The sequence below is a fragment of the Schistocerca piceifrons genome, chromosome 2 (genome assembly GCF_021461385.2).
Source record: "Schistocerca piceifrons isolate TAMUIC-IGC-003096 chromosome 2, iqSchPice1.1, whole genome shotgun sequence".
Classification (NCBI taxonomy): Eukaryota; Metazoa; Arthropoda; class Insecta; order Orthoptera; family Acrididae; genus Schistocerca; species Schistocerca piceifrons.
In genome coordinates this window covers 302,788,348-302,806,547 of record NC_060139.1, presented here as the reverse complement: position 1 = coordinate 302,806,547, position 18,200 = coordinate 302,788,348, and the positions used below count along the sequence as shown (strand labels likewise).

At 45.7% G+C, this 18,200-nt stretch overlaps 1 protein-coding gene across 1 annotated transcript in view; it reads left to right on the top strand.

Moving 5' to 3' along the window:
* The window catches only part of LOC124775340, a 531,162-nt gene that overhangs the window by 402,308 nt on the left and 110,654 nt on the right, over positions 1-18,200 (top strand). Inside the window, exon 4 of the mRNA XM_047250172.1 lies at positions 5,010-5,316. Within this exon, the coding sequence (XP_047106128.1) occupies positions 5,010-5,316 (307 nt within the window). The remainder of the gene's footprint in view (positions 1-5,009; positions 5,317-18,200) is intronic.

Below are 18,200 nucleotides of genomic sequence, written 5' to 3'. Positions count from 1 at the left end.
AATGAAAGACCTACGGCCGTCGTTTCGACGTTATTTTATTGTATGGGAACCAATTTCGTTGACTCTGTACATCACTTCAGGCTTTGGCTCATATTGAGGGAGTGAACTCCGACTGTACACACGATTCCATCAGTGGCCAACATCTATGAACTGGTTTCCGTAGAGTACTGTGACAGTGATGTTGTAGTGTGTCTGCAACCAACTGGTTGGTAGTTGATTGCTGCAGACATATCAGTTTTCGGATCTTTTTCCTTTCTGTGCACCCTGAAACCTTGCTTTTGCTGAATTTCTTGATTCTAGGTCCAAGGGGAGTAGCCTGTAGGTTTTGATGATTGAGGTTGCGAGTATCAATGTGTGTGACATAAATGGCAGTATCCTTTGATTACACTGACTTAGAAGCTTAAATTTTTGCGCTACCAAAAGACTGTAGACCTTATTATGCGACATAAATTTTAACTCGATATATCTACCCTGTCCTGAGTAAAAGGGTTCTTAACAGCCGGACAGACGCACCGACAGACAGACTGACGAACGGATAACAAAACCATCCTACAAAGATTCGGTTTTGACCGACTGAGATACGCAACCATAAAAATGAATTCCCTCGTACAAGGAAACTAACCGTCCTGCACACAAAAGACTCTCAATAAGGCAATGGAACGGGACCATGCATGCACCTGCAGCTAAACATTAGTCACCAACTGGAAATGTTTAGGGAGACGAAACTAGGATCAGAGACCGAATTAGTGACCCCAATCTTACTCTGCGCTTCTCTGAATTGTGATAACGTCAGCAAAGGCTGGTCTCGGTTCTATTACACTCCTGGAAATGGAAAAAAGAACACATTGACACCGGTGTGTCAGACCCACCATACTTGCTCCGGACACTGCGAGAGGGCTGTACAAGCAATGATCACACGCACGGCACAGCGGACACACCAGGAACCGCGGTGTTGGCCGTCGAATGGCGCTAGCTGCGCAGCATTTGTGCACCGCCGCCGTCAGTGTCAGCCAGTTTGCCGTGGCATACGGAGCTCCATCGCAGTCTTTAACACTGGTAGCATGCCGCGATAGCGTGGACGTGAACCGTATGTGCAGTTGACGGACTTTGAGCGAGGGCGTATAGTGAGCATGCGGGAGGCCGGGTGGACGTACCGCCGAATTGCTCAACACGTGGGGCGTGAGGTCTCCACAGTACATCGATGTTGTCGCCAGTGGTCGGCGGAAGGTGCACGTGCCCGTTGACCTGGGACCGGACCGCAGCGACGCACGGATGCACGCCAAGACCGTAGGATCCTACGCAGTGCCGTAGGGGACCGCACCGCCACTTCCCAGCAAATTAGGGACACTGTTGCTCCTGGGGTATCGGCGAGGACCATTCGCAACCGTCTCCATGAAGCTGGGCTACGGTCCCGCACACCGTTAGGCCGTCTTCCGCTCACGCCCCAACATCGTGCAGCCCGCCTCCAGTGGTGTCGCGACAGGCGTGAATGGAGGGACGAATGGAGACGTGTCGTCTTCAGCGATGAGAGTCGCTTCTGCCTTGGTGCCAATGATGGTCGTATGCGTGTTTGACGCCATGCAGGTGAGCGCCACAATCAGGACTGCATACGACCGAGGCACACAGGGCCAACACCCGGCATCATGGTGTGGGGAGCGATCTCCTACACTGGCCGTACACCACTGGTGATCGTCGAGGGGACACTGAATAGTGCACGGTACATCCAAACCGTCATCGAACCCATCGTTCTACCATTCCTAGACCGGCAAGGGAACTTGCTGTTCCAACAGGACAATGCACGTCCGCATGTATCCCGTGCCACCCAACGTGCTCTAGAAGGTGTAAGTCAACTACCCTGGCCAGCAAGATCTCCGGATCTGTCCCCCATTGAGCATGTTTGGGACTGGATGAAGCGTCGTCTCACGCGGTCTGCACGTCCAGCACGAACGCTGGTCCAACTGAGGCGCCAGGTGGAAATGGCATGGCAAGCCGTTCCACAGGACTACATCCAGCATCTCTACGATCGTCTCCATGGGAGAATAGCAGCCTGCATTGCTGCGAAAGGTGGATATACACTGTACTAGTGCAGACATTGTGCATGCTCTGTTGCCTGTGTCTATGTGCCTGTGGTTCTGTCAGTGTGATCATGTGATGTATCTGACCCCAGGAATGTGTCAATAAAGTTTCCCCTTCCTGGGACAATGAATTCACGGTGTTCTTATTTCAATTTCCAGGAGTGTATCATAATGTATCTCAGTGTTAATCTGTAACCTGTTTTTGAATTAGAGTTGTAACCCTTACCCACTTTCCTCAGTCTCCTAATTTATCAGGGCCTATCTACAAGTAGTTGGGAAGCCGTTGCTGGTTCAAATGCCTCTGAGCACTATGGGACTTAACTTCTGAGGTCATCAGTCCCCTAGAACTTAGAACTACTTAAACCTAACTAACCTATGGACATCACACAAATCCATGCCCGAGGCAGGATTCGATCCTGCGATCGTAACGGTCGCGCGGTTCCAGACTGAAGCGCCTACAACCGCTCAGCCACTGTGGCCGGCTGAAGCCGATGCTTTCCACGGCTGAGTCTGAGCAGGGATTTAATGTACAAGAGGTGGTCAAAAACTTTCCGTTGAAGGCGTTACAGTCCAGTGTGACAATCAGGTAAAATCGCCCTCTTCATTGAGACAATAGTCCCACCGACGCACCAGGTTCAAGACCCCGTTCGGTAAAATACCCTACCCTGCTGCGTGAAGAAGTCCGTAACTGCCTGCTGCACATCCTCGTCCGACAGGAATCGTCGGCCCTTCAAGGTCTTTTTTTAAGGAACCGAAGGCGTGATAGTTACATGTGGAGAAATCAGGACTATAGGGCGGGTTCTCGAGCGTCTGCCACTTGAGTGGGCGTAGCTTACGCTTTATGACATTCGCAGATGGGGACGTGCTTTATCATGAAGCAGCAGCCTCCGCTGTCTCAGTTTTCTCGGACGTTTCGCCTTAATTTCGCGCTGTATTTTGCAGAGTACCGTTCCCCAGTGTGGAAACACCAGGAGCCTTGAAATCAATAAGCAATGGGCCCCAGTAACCAAGGACCAGGGTAACATCACGTTTCCAGCAAATGGCACGGAACTCGGCACACTCTTCCAAAACGGTGGTCTTCTGCCCCATAGACGTTTCTTCACTCTCTAAAGGATGTGTACCAGTGTTTGTCCTTCGGCAGCCAAGAAAAGAATAACAACACGTTGGTCCTGTTTGGACGCGCATGGTAATAAGTCGCCGTTGTTCACGTTAGGAATGGCGGTTATCGGTGAAACAATCGGTTTGCGGTTATATCGCTTTTCCCACGCCATTTTAATCTGACTGTTACAACCGAATTTTTTGAAACTCTGCTGAAAAATCATGTTGTAATCGGGCGTCAGACGGTTATTTGGGCGGTAAGAATAGTCTGTGTTAAGGAAGCAAAATTGAAGTTGAATAACTCTGTTTTTTGTGTTAATTTGTTCGCTTCTAGGCAACAAACAGAGAAAGACGTACTGTGTAGAGACACGCAGTAAATGAGCTACTTTCCATTTTTATTGTACAGGGTGATCAAAAGTCAGTATAAATTTGAAAACTGAATAAACCACGGAATAATGTAGATAGAGAGTTAAAAATTGGCACACATGCTTCGAATGACATGGGGTTTTATTACAACAAAAAAAAACTTTGGTGATGATCGTGTGCTCAGTCGCCACTTTCGTCATGCTTGGCCTCCCAAGTCTCCAGACCTCAGTCCGTGCCATTATTGGCTTTGGGGTTACCTGAAGTCCCACGTGTATCGTGATCGACCGACATCTCTAGGGATGCTGAAAGACAACATCCGACGCCAATGCCTCACCATAACTCCCGACATGCTTTACAGTGCTTTTTAAAACATTATTCCTCGACTACAGCTATTGTTGAGGAATGATGGTGGACATATTGAGAATTTCTTGTAAAGAACATCATCTTTGTTTGTCTTACTTTGTTATGCTAATGATTGCTATTCTGATCAGATGAAGCACCATCTGTCGGACATTTTTTGAACTTTTGTATTTTTTTGGTTCTAATAAAACCCCATGTCATTCCAAGCATGTGTGTCAATTTGTACCTCTCTATCTACATTATTCCGTGATCTATTCAGTTTTCAAATTTATACTGACTTTTTGATCACCCGGTATACTGTGAATAAACCGTTGTTATGTTTTTAATTTATTACTGTCACTATAATTTGCTTCCTGTTTTATTAATTCATAGAAATGGCACATATATCTTTAATTTTCTGAAGCAAACGAAGCATTGTGCTTCATTGCTGCGTCACTTCGAAAACTATATCCAGACTGAGGTTGATGCCATTCTGCAATACAAAGGACGTCAGGCGACGACAGCGAGTACGACACGCGGCAAGAGGGATGTTATTGATCAGCAACGCTGTACCTATTCTTATGCCATGTGTTTGTTGCTCGTTTCTGCCGACATTGTTGTTAAAGTAGCACTGACCGGTTTTCCCGTTTCGTATAATGATGCAGTAATTGGAAACAACCAAAATTTCAAATATAAATTATTATTTTTTCAAAAAAATATTTACTTAAAAACGAAAAAATTTTGCGCTGCCACTACGGCTAATTGATATTTACGTTTTTTACTCGGTTATTATATTACAAAAAAGACATGTTATAACCGCGACCAAACAAATACCGAAAAATACCGGTTATTTGGAACTAAAATACTGGTATCAGTTTTAACCGGTAGGTTTCCCCATGCCTAGTTTGCGCATTTACCGTATCCACGTTGAAAAGACACGAATGCTACTCTGATCCTAGATGTCTGTGCTTATGTTCCCGCACGATTACGTTACAGCTACGACCTTAAACAGAAACGGTTTGATCCCCCGCTTTAGGTCCCAGCTGAAGTGTCCCATGTTTGTTTACATTTGATGTCGATCCTTGTGGTAGAAGCTCCAGTAGTACAGCTGTCGTGTTGTCCTGCCCGCAGCTTCGTGCAGGAGTTCATCGGCGACCCGCTGGACGGCGTGACGCTGCTGCTGGAGCTGCTGCGCGCCGTGCAGCAGCCGGCGCCGGGGCAGGGCGGCGGCGCGGGGGCGGGCGCCGGGGGCGGCGGGGGCGGCGCCGGGGGCGGGCGGCGCGCGCTGCTGGACGAGCTGGCGTGCCTGCAGTGCCTGCACGCGTGCCTGCGACTGCCCGACGCCGCGCGCCGCCTCGCCAGGTCGCCCGCCGGCCTCTACACGCTCGCCGTCTGCGTCATGAGCAACGCCACAAAGTCCAGGGTCATCGCGCTACAGGTAGCCTACCCCGCCGTACACAGCCCACTAACCTCTGCTGCGGCGCCCGCGGCGCGCGACGAGCGAACGACTAAACTACAGCACAGGCCACGTCAGTGTACTACCTGCATCTGACATGCAAATAACGAAACACCCGCGCGATTTTGCGACGGATCGCACCGCGCCCTTTGGCCAGTTACAATGTATATGTGTACGTTTTTTACAACCGAATGAATGATAACACGCGACTCTGCTATGTCAGGAAAATATTTTCTCGCTATTTACAGTGGGACTAAAAGATGCGCAGCTGCCTCGAAGGTTAAAAAAAAAAATACTGCGCTCACAGCTAATGGGCTATTTGTTGAGAGGTATTAGCGCTCGACTATTATTGCACTTGAACAGCATCTAACAAGTTTCATCCAACTCCATCAACTTGTAGTCTTACGCTCTGAATTTGGTGTCAGTCCCAAATGCGGTTTAAATGTAACTGCAGCGAATGCAAAACCTCATCACATGTTCACTAAGTTAATTCAGAGTGCGCACTACAGATTTCTTTCTGCAAGGTTCTTCTTATACTCTCGTAGAAGTAAGGCAGTCAGTGGAGAAAACTGCTTCTGCTCCAAAGATATTTCACAGATCATGTAGTGCGGCCGACTTGTATGAATTTTATGATTGATTATCAACTTACCTTGTCTCCTCGTGAAAATGAATAGATGTGAAAGAATAATTGTGAACATTCGCTTCCTGTCTTTGATTAAAATTACTGTCAGTGTTACAAAATTGTTTCACTCATCACTTCAGTTTACGTGAAAATATTTATCCACAGATATTTACTAATATTCTTTTTTTCTAATGAACTTTTAACGTTTCGCAACAAATTTTACATTCACATATAATAAAAAGAGTTCTTCACAATCATCTCTATTGTATGCTTCACAATTAATCACACATAGTTTGTAACAAAACTTCCTGTTGTAATTAAGCGTAAAAGTCTGAAATCTGAGAATAGCTTGGCAAATAAAACTTTACAGTTCGGTTGATGGATATTTAGATTTATGTAGTAGTGGTGGTCTGGGGGTAATATCGTTGATTGGTAATCGAAATGTCGTCGATTCCTTATTCGAACTCCTACTAGGTTAGTGGACGTATCTTAACGATCGACACTGTTCACTTGTTCGCAACACCAGATACACGCAGTTCTTTTCCAATTTTCTACGGTACGCCTTTCATGACCCGCCTTCCAGCTGGAACTTCCAAGCCATGAGATGCTGAAGTTTTTTTGACGACAAGATGTTCTGAACGCACTACAAACGGAATCTCCATTAAAATTTCGAGAAGACATGTTCGGATATTCTGCCAATCGGAAGGTGTTAGTGACTACTGGAATTCTGGTACATAGACTAATTTAATAAAAAATTAAAAATTAAAAAAATTAAGAAAGAAAGGAAAGAAAAATATACGTACAAAAAGGCAAAAAACAAAAAATGCAATAAAATAAATTAAAAAACAAAAGCCCTTAAAAAACCGCCACAGCTTAAATTGTGAATAATAAGCATTCGCGTTGGCGGGCGAAGACTTCCGGCATGAGAAGCCACCCTCATTCTGCCAACGGCCTAGTCAAAGAGGTCCTGTCAATGAGGGCAGGGCAGCGGACAGAGGTTCAGGGCAGCATCTTGCCCTTGGGGTAGGAAACTGTCAATAAAGGTGGAAGAATCAGCGGTAATCAACGGCTTGACTATGCAGAAAACAATGGAAGCCACAGCATTAAAGACATTGAATCTGTACTTACAGGACATGTAGGCTGTAACTGAAAAACTTTCATGATGATCTCTCCATTGGCAAAAGATTCCGGAATAGTCGTCCATTCGGATCTCCGGGAGTGGACTGCCAAGGGGAAGGTGACTAAGGGAAAAAAACTGAATAACAAATGTAAGGATAACGTTCTACGAGTCGGAGCGTGGAATTTCAGAAGTCTGAACGTAGTAGGGAACCTAGAAAATCTGAAAAGGGAAATGCTAACAATAAGTCAAGATATAATGGGAGTCAGTGAAGTGAAATGGAAAGAAGACAAGGATGTCTGGTCATATGAACATAGGGTAATATCAAACGCAACAAAGCTCACAAAACCACCCCTGGACGATGTGAGATGTGTCAATAGGAGCGCTATCTTCTTGAAACACAGCATAACCATTCTGGAACAAACACTGTACCACAGGATGAACCTGTACAGCCAAAATGGTCACATAATCGTTTGTTGTTATTCGATGTTGCAGAGTAACCATGGGGCCCATGCAATACCAAGATATTGCTGCCCCAATCATCATTGAACAACCGCCATGTTTCACTCACGGCTGCAAGCAGCTTGCATCGCAGGCTTAGGGCGTATGCCAGACGTAAAGTCGGCCAGAAGTTGGAACAAATGACTTTCTCCCATTGCTCCGTAGAGCAGGTTTTATGGCTTCGGCATCACGTTTCTTTGTTTTACGAGCATTACATCACTGATGTGTGGATTCGGAATACCAGCTCGCTCTTCAGTTCCCTGCTTATGGCGGTCACTTCTTGTTGTCTTCGTGCTAATATAGAGTTCTGCCGTGACTTTTTCAGCTGTCGTCCTCTTATTTTTCGCTACAATCCTGTTCTATAACCGTCTCTAACGGTGACGCAACACATATTTTCGTCCGCGTTGTAACTTCGTAGCCGGGCGTTGTGGCCGAGCGGTTCTAGGCGCTTCAGTCGGGAACCACGCGACCGCTACGGTCGCACGTTCGGATCCTGCCTCGGGCATGCATGTGTGTGCTGTCCTTAGGTTAGTTAGGTTTAAGTAGTTCCCAGTTCTAGGGGACTGATGACCTCAGCATAGTGCTCAGAGTCATTTGAACCATTTATAACTTCGTGGATGAAGTTCTTCCGTTTGAAACACCAAAGACTTAGGCTCCGTTGGTTACAGAAGCCCCCACCATATAGGTACCAACTATTCTCTCACGTTCTATTTCACTTAGCTCCTGCATAATGCTCTCATAACTACATAGAGCACCATTCTGACCAGGACTGACACTTGCAACGCATTGAGGACGGTGCGCAGTTGCCGTCCGTGGTCAGATACAACAGCGCAAACTACAGGCTCGGCTACGATCTGGATTTACGTTCTAGTACGCATTTCTCGCGGTTTTTCCACATTTTTGCCCAACCCCTGTATCGCTATCGTCGAGAGCGCGTGATTTTGAGACCACTGTCGCGAATGTCACCTCGCGCAACGCTACGCAAGCTCCAAGTACGGACACCGTTTCAAAACTACAAGTCTGCTGTTTTACTTAATCGTGGTTCCACAAAATTTATCATTAAGAACTCAAACAACTATTTTTGGGAAGACGATTCGGCCTGTTGTACTTCACACTCGACACATAGACAGTTAACGCTAAACTTCTTGGTGCAATGCACAAGAATACTGGAGGCTGGTAAATTATTCTTTGCCATGTGGCTGCGCTGTCCGCATTCATTAAAGTAGAGGAATAATCCTATAAAACTGGAAACACCTTTAATAAAGGAGTTGGTGAGAAAGGTGGAATCTTATTCAGTGCATTTAGTAACTACTATGGACTCATCACAACGCGGATAAGCCTACTTGCTTAGTAATGAGAGCAGTCTCCTTTCGTTCGTTTTGCGATATTACTGCAAGTCTAGGAGGTAGAGGAGTACGGGAGGTACTTAATGGCGTACAACATTTGCAAAGCGCTGGAGTTATTACCGCTTACTTGCGATATGTGTCAAAGACGTAGTCACGACAGAATATTAGCGTCCGCGCACTGGAGCGCTAAATCCCTACACTCTGCCGCAGACAAGCAAAAGGAAGGAGACGCAGCGACGCACCTAAGTGCTGCCGTACACGGAGCGCTATTTACAGCTTTTTACGCCCGGCGGTCCTCCGTCGAGAGCCTGGAGGCCAGTGGCTGGTTTCCAGTCGCTGGTCGGCCGGTAACAAAGCGGATAGGAAGTCGTAAGAGCCGCAGCTAGCCACTGGCGCGTCATTAGCGACGCGGTGGGAAAGCTGCGCCTCCGCGCCCTCCGTGAATGGCATACGGCGCTATCTGGCGCTTCCAGTAGCTGCTGTCGTTAACCACGCGTGGCCTGAAGAGGGCGTTCACTCTATCGTGGGAAACGCCCGCGGCGCAAGAGTATGGTCCGAGCCCACAGGAAGTCATTTCACTTGCTAGCTGCGCATAATCACTTCCGTCGCGATATTTCGCCATACCAGACGCTGTGCAAGAGGCTTGCTGATACCCAGCAACATGTACATCTACACTACTGACCATTAAAATTGCTACACCACGAAGATGACGTGCTACAGACGCGAAAATTAACCGACAGGAAGAAGATGATGTGATATGCAAATGATTAGCTTTTCAGAGCATTCACACAAGGTTGGCGCCGGTGGCGACACCTACAACGTCCTCACATGAGGAACGTTTCCAACCGATTTCTCATACACAAACAGCAGTTGCCTGGTGAAACGTTGTTGTGATGCCTCGTGTAAGGAGGAGAAATGCGTACCATCACGTTTCCGAATTTGATAAAGGTCGGATTGTAGTCTATCGCGATTGCGGTTTATCGTATCGCGACATTGCTGCTCGCGTTGATCGAGATCCAATGACTGTTAGCAGAATATGGAATCGGTGGGTTCAGGAGGGTAATACGGAACGCCGTGCTGGATCCCAACGGCCTCGTATCACTAGCAGTCGAGATGACAGGCATCTAGCATGGCTGTAGCGGATCGTGCAGAAACGTCTCGGTCCCTGAGTCGACAAATGGAGACGTTTGCAAGACAACAACCATCTGCACGAACAGTTCGACGACGTTTGCTGCACCATGGACTATCAGCTCAAAGACCATCGCTGAAGTTACCCATGACGCTGCATCATAGACAGGAGCGCCTGCGATGGTGTACTCAACGACGAACCTGGGTGCACGAATGGCAAAACGTCATTTTTTCGGATGAATTCAGGTTCTGTTTACAGCGTCATGATGGTCGCATCCGTGTTTGGCGACATCACGGTGAACGCACATTGGAAGCGTGTTTTAGTCATCGCCATACCGGCGTATCACCCTTCGTGATGGTATGGGGTACTATTGGTTACACGTCTCGGGCACCTCTTGTTCGCATTGACGGCACTTTGAACAGTGGACGTTACATTTCAGATGTGTTACGATCCGTGGCTCTACCCTTCATTCGATGACTGCGAAACCTTACATTTCAGCAGGGTAATGCACAACCGCATGTTGCAGGTCCTGTACGGGCCTTTCTGGATACAGAAAATGTTCGACTGCTGCCCTGGCCAGCACATTCTCCAGATCTCTCACCAATTGAAAACTTCTGCTCAATGGTGGCCGAGCAACTGGCTCGTCGCAATACGCCAGTCGCTACTCTCGATGAACTGTGGTATCGTGTTGAAGCTGCATGGGCAGCTGTACCTGTACACGCCATCCAAGCTCTGTTTGACTCAATGCCCAGGCGTATCAAGGCCGTTATTACGGCCAGAGGTGGTTGTTCTGGGTACTGATTCCTCAGGATCTATGCACCCAAATTGTGTGAAAATGCGATCACATGTCAGTTCTAGTATACTATATTTGTCCACTGAATGCCCGTTTATCATCTGCATTTCTTCTTGGTGTAGCAATTTTAATGGCCAGCAGTGTACATACGTACTCTGTAAGCTACCATACGGTACGTAGCGGAGGGTATACTGAACCTCAACTATTCCGTTCCGCTAGTCATGGGAGCGACAGAGAAACTACTGTACAGAGCAGTGGTTCCCAGTCGTTCTGAGACCGTTACGCCTAACCGTAATCAGATACTGGCTGCACTATCCCCCGCCTCTTCCCCGCGCGTCTCCCCCACCACGAACATTAGGGCTTTACCAAAAGTTAGAACCAAAAAGAATTTGCTTTGAACGCTTTTGTTTTTAAAATCACGCAAGACAAATAACTATTTAGCTTTTGTAGGCGTGTTACTAACGAGCCAATCAGACAGCTTGGGCTCCTTATTTTTAACTTCTTCTTACAGAATGATGAGGCAATTATCACTGTACTCAAGGGCTACCTAAAACTCTTTCTGAGAAATGAAAACTATCTACACTGACGGAAAAAATCGCAACACCAACCAATAACTAATGTGACGTAATGAAATTCCCGGATTACATTTCTCTAGGTAACATATTTGACTCATTAACATTGCGAGGTTACAGGTTAATATATGTGCGAAATATGCCACTGCAAATGTGAAATACAGGTACCTTAATGACCGGTGTAACAGCAAGAGTCATGAACGCAAGCATGCAAACTTGCATGCGTTGTGTTGTACGGGTGCCAGCTGTCAGTTTGTAGAATGGAGTTCTAATCCTGTTGCACCTGGTCGATCAATACAGGGACAGTTAATGCTCTTCGTGGATGACGCTGGAGTTGTCGTCCGATGATGCTCCACTGGAGAAAGATTTGAAGGTCGAGCAGGCCAAGACAACATGTCAAGGCTCTGTGGAGTTTGTTGTGTTACAACAGTGGTACGTGGGCGAGCGTTATCTTGTTGGAAAACACCCGCAGGAATGCTATTTATGAATGGCAGCACACAGGTCAAATCACCAGATTGACGTACAGTTTTGCAATCACGGTGCGTGGAATAACCACGGAAGTGTTCCTGTTGTCATACAAAATCGCACACCATACTATAACTACAGGTGTAGGTCCACTGTGACTTGCGCAGAGACAGGTTGGTTGCAGGCGCGCACCTGGCCTCCTAACCAACACACGGCCATCACTGATACGGAGACAGAACCAGCTTTCATCAGAAAACGCAACAGACCTCCACCCTGCCCTCCAGTGAGCTGTCGCTTGACACCACAACATTCTTAAAGGGCAGTGGTTTGGGGTCAGTGTAATGCACGCTACAGGGCGTCTGGTTCGCTGCAGCCTTTGAAGTAACCAATTTGTAACAGTTCGTTGTGTCACTGTAGTGCCAGCTGCTGCTCAAATGGTTACTGCAGATACAGTACGATGAGCCGGAGCCGTACACTGAACACCAGTCTTTCCTCTCGGTAGTGCCACGTCGCCGCCCGTGGCTCGGTCTTCTAGTGACTGTTCACTATCGTGAACACCGCTGCCAGCAGTCATGTACAGTGGCTATATTTCTGTCAAGTCTTTCTGCGATATCGCAGAAAGGACATCCAGCTCCTCGCAGCTCTAGACACTACTTCGATCAAACTCAGTGAGGTGCTAATAACAGCGTCTTTGTCGCCTTAAATGCGTTCCTGACTAATATCAACTCACCACGCCTAGTTTCAAAGATAACTAAGGCTCACGACCGTACTAGCGTCTATTTAAAGCAAATCTAATTTGCAGTCTCATAGTGGCGCTACTAGCGCCACTCTTATGCGACTGGCGCGACACTACGTAGAAACACTCCTACTAGCTTTCCTTTATGTCGCACAACTCCTCCTTGTTGATGCGATTTTTTTTTTCGTCATTGTACGTTGAGACTGACCACTGCTTATAAAACATGCTTCCTCTACACCTCCCCTCTCGCTAATGACACTCGGGTCACCCCTACCTTGCACACCCATTTAAAAGCGAGGAAGTTAAAATGTATGCACTACAGTTCTTGTTTGAATATCGCTTGATTACTGGACTCCATCCATCTGAACAGACAGAAACTGTAAGACTTCAAGCTGTCAATGCTTTGTGTCTGACCACTGCAACTAACAATAACATATCCAGGGCCCTACAGTAATTACACAGCAAATTACATAGTTAATCTGTTGCGAAGTAAATAATGACGCAATTTCTGGTCGTTTGTGGGAACTACACTGTTCAGCCAGAACATTATGACCACCGACCTACTATCGATATAAACCCGTCCAGGCGACAACAGCGTCACCTAGCGAAGAATGACTGCTAGTCAGATACATGCATGATGCTTGTGAACGTGCTGTCCGTGTGTAGAATGGGGAAGGCGCGCGATCTATCTGAGTTTTACCGAGGGCAGATAATGATGGACCGGTGGTTCCGCACGAGCATTTCGGAAACTGTACCACTTTTCGCGTTTTTCCAGAAGTGGTGTGATGAGTGTCTTTGACACGTAGCGAAACCAAGGAGAAACCACGTCCAGACGTCATGGGGTTGGATGGCCAAACCTCATTACAGATGTCGGACGCCGTAGGCTGGGCAGACTGCTAAAAGAATACAGACGGTGATCTGTGGCGGAATAAACATCAGACTTTAATACTGGGCTGAGTCTGAACACACAGTACGCCGAACACTCCTAACGATATGCCCCCGCAGCCGACGACCCACCTATGTGTCAATGTTAACACTACGAAATCGGCAACTACGAATGAAATTAACCCGTGACCATCGGCACTGGAGGCTGGCGCAGTGGCAGAGCGTTCCATGGTCTGATGAAACCCGACATCTTCTTCTTCATCATAGCGATGGGAGGGCGCGAATCCGTCGTCTTCCAGGAGAACAGCTTCTTGACACCTGTACTGCGGGACGGAGACAAGCTGCTGGTGGCTCCATTATGCTCTGGGGGACATTCATGTAGGTATCCATGGAACCAGTGGAGCTCGCGCGAGGCACCGTGACGGTCAAGGAGTATCGTACACTGGCAGCAGACCACGTACGCCCCTTCATGACGATGATGTTTTCCGATGGCAGTGGAATTTTTCAACGAGATAATGCGCCTTGTCACAAGGTTATGAGTGATGGGGTAGCTCGAGGAACACAGTGGCGGTTTCTAACTAATTTGCTGCCCCCCCCCCCCCCCCCCCACTCGTCCCTCCAAACTCGCCAGATCTGAACCCAACAGAACGCATCTGGGATGTAACTGACGTGGCGTCAGAGCTCAACCCCAGTCAGCGGAATTTACGGGAATTGTGTGCAGATGTGGTGCCAACTCCCTCCGGCGACTTATCAGGGCCTCATTGCTTCCATGCTACGATGAATCGCCGCTGTTATCCTCGCAAATGGTGGACATACGGCCTATTAGGTAGGTGGTCATAATGTTATGGTTGATCAGTGTAGCTACAACTCAAAGAACGCATTTTAATGAGACATTTAAGTATATGTAAGATATATGTCTGAATTTTTTGTCATAGGTACATGGTACAAAGTAGAAAGTGTGTGGTGGATGGACTGTGTGAAAAATATGTTCATACAATCATTTCACAAGGTATAACCCCTCCATGCGGTGTCATTTAAATATTTGAAAAAATGTAATTATTGGTAATTTCCTTTATCAGTATTTACTGTCTTATGGAACAGTATTAAGAGTAACAATCTTTTAAAGACAATTTAGTTTTGTGAACCAAAGACAACCAAACTTTTTTTCCCTGAAAAATTTCATTTTAGCCATCAGGTGGTAATTATACCTAGGTTGGCAACTATTGTTCTAGACAGCGCTACAAAAAGTATTCCATGTTTTACCAGGACTAGTATAACCAAAAAAAGACAAAAATTTTCTGTAAAAATTGGCTCTAAAATGTGTACCTTAAGAGCTACATTCATTTCTTCATTTTCTTTAATGTGAAACGTATTAATTCGACTGCAAGCTCTTTGCTACTACGATGTCCTACAGAATCCATGGATACAGCATGTAGTAAATATTTGTTAGTGTCGTTATTGTAAATCATATTCATAGTGCAGCACATACGTTAATTCTAATGGAAGCGGTTCATGTTTTGACAAGTTTATGTGATGCTTTTAGACTGTAGCTTTACCTTTGAACTTACCAGCATAAAGGAAGCCAATTATTGCATACGAAACATGGCAGATGTGATCTTTGCATCATTTTGTAGACCATTCCTAGTAGCAAGGAGTTTGCAGTAGAAGACACGTATTTCACATTATCGAAGATGGACAAGTACTCATAGTTCTTAAGGTACGCATTTTAGAGCGTATGTGCACCGGGTATTTTTTCCTTGTTTTGGTCCATACCACCACCTCTCAAAATATGAAATACTTCTTCTTAAATGCCCTGTACAAGTATATGTTTCGGTACAAGACTTGATTTCTTCGCAGTCATTACATGAAATACACTTTGATGGCAGTGGGCTCATTCTGCATTCTGCCACAAATGCCGCTGCTGTAAACTATCTCAAGTACTATTTCGCGAGAAGTCGTGTTCCCTCCGCTGCCTTTCATTTGCGTTCAAGTGGAATTTCCTTAATATTCGCGCGCTGATGGAACCTGCTGGTAACAGATCTAGCAACACGGCTCTGAATTGCTTCAATGTCTTCTTTTAATCCACATGTTGAGTAAAAAATCTTCGGCAAAGGCTGTAATTGTCCTTTATTGAATGGACGCGACCGGTTTCTCATTCTAAAAATGCACCATCAGATGATCTGTATAGTGGAGGAATAACATCTTTCCTCCTCTAGATAATCAATTTTAAAAATAATTGATCATAATCACCTGATTCCGCTAAGAATAGCACAATTCCATTATTTTTTTTAAATCATTGTAGTACATAAGTAAAAACACTTACAGCCGAGTCCTATCGTTCATCGTCTAAGCAACAGAAATAAGTAACTCGCTGTAACGCAGTGGCCCGACTTACCGTGACTGGTCCCGAAAAGCAACGTATGACATAAGGCCATACCTCAGTAACTACGGAAGACGGAAGAGATCGGAAAAACCGCAGGTGCCGTAAGAACATCCGACTAACAATGTCAAATAAACGTAGCCTGACTTCAAGTAGGAATCAGAGAGAAAGAAGCCAGGCTGAACACTCATGTTATCCGCAGACTGCTCCAGGGAGGTAACACGTCATGAAACTGCGCTAAACTGGCAGAACGTTATTCTGAGACCGCGTGGGAAACGGTGCATGCGCAAATTTACAGAAGGCCCGGGTCGTATGTACCGACAACAAGGATACAATGTCGCTTCGTAGTTTTACTAGACTAATCTCCCAACAATCAAGGGGAGAAATATACTGACATGTACCGGCAATGCGGAAATAATATGGTTCTGGGAACAAATAAACCACTAATTTAAAAAATCAGAATTAACCAAAATGTTTCTATGGCGTAAATCAGTCTGTGCATTAAATGCTTCATAAGGAAATATTTTCAATGAGCGATAAATTTCCAGTTATTCCAAAATATTAAGTATATTGCTCTTGTTTTCTCGATGTACTGTCTGAAGATTAGAGGGGAGATCAGTAACTGAATACCTAGTTTCCCCGTAGGTGGGTACTTAAGACTGATTTGTAGCCTGTATTGTCCTTATAATGTATCCCAGCGTCGGAGGATTTGTTTGGTAATACTGTACAACCACTTTCCATCCTTTCCGTAGGTACACACGGCCCGCCCCATCTGTAAATTTGCGATTGCGCAATTTCCTGCGCGGTCTCATAACAACGTTCTGCCATTTTAGCTCATTGTCAGAGTAGCCCACAGGTAAGGTGTGTACACAGTCTGGCTTATTTCACTCTCGTTCCTGCTCGAAGAAATGCTACGTTTATTTGACTTTCGTTATTCGTATGTTCTTACGCCAGCTACGGTTTTTCCAACTTCTTCCGCTTTTCATAGTTAATGAGATATGTCCTTATTCCATAAGTTGCTTTTCGGGGCCGCAGCAAGTTACTTATTCTTATTGTTCTGACGCTGAGCAGTGGGACTCGGCTATAACTGTTTTTCCATGTGTGCTACAATGGTTTGTAAGATAATGTAAATATACTATTCTTAGCAGCCTTATGCGATTATGATCACTTATTTTTAAAATTCGATTTTCCCAGGAGTAAATACTTTTTTCCTCCAATGTGCAAATCACCTGATGATTTATTTTAAGAATTCGAAAGCGGTTGCGGGCTTTCAATAATAGCCTGAGCGGAAGAATCTAATTCAACGTGAAGAACTTCGGCTGTGGTTGCCCTCGTTTCAAAGTTACGAGTTGTTTTAATCCTATCCGTCCGTGATCCCGAACACACTAAGAAAACTCAAGTCGTACAAGTGTTCTGTATGTGATCTCTCTTGTAGATGTGCTACACATCCCTATGTTTTTTTTTTCCAAATGAACTGAAGTCGATCGCTCGCCTTCACTAAAACTGACCTGGCGTGCTCGTTACGCCCAGATATTTAGTCCAAGTGATCGTGTCAAACATCACACCACTAATACTGCATTCGAACATTATAGGATTGTTTTCCTGCTCATCTGAATTAACTTACTCTTTTCCATACTTAGAGCAAGCTGCCATTCATCACACTAAATACAAATTGTCCAAGTCATCCCGTATCCCCCTACAATCACTTAAAAATGACATTATCCGTTAAGAGTTCAGCGTCATCAGCAAAAAGTCACAGATCGCTGTTCACCCTATTCGTGCTAGTGGAAGCGTATGCGATGAGGTAAGAAACCAGTTCGTGATTAATTAATGAGCCTTGATGTAGAACACCATTTTGCCACAGCAGAGTTTTAATCTGTATTCCACATTTTATTAGGTGAGTACCAGAATGAATCCTGTCTTCTACTCAGAAACCCAATGCCCGAAGAGTGAAACGCGAAAATAAACGGGTCACAAATGTGTCTCACTACACATCGTAATACTCAGATGACTTTCTGTACTGTATGTTATTTTAGAGAAAGATGACTTTATCTACGTGTCGAAAGCCAAATATAAAGAAGATGAGATCAGATATGCTTTTCGTTCCACAGATTCATAGTGACGATATCCTCAAGAATTCTGTAGCTACACTAGTCCAACCTTCAAACCTGGATATTGATCTAGAGATTCTGCCTTCAGGAACCGATGATGACATTTTTGCCAATAGTTGCCGACTGCCTAGATGCAGGGGGAAAGGTGGTCACTTTGCACTTAAAGGGGATATTGAACCTACCGATACGACTGACGTCTAGTGCACCTT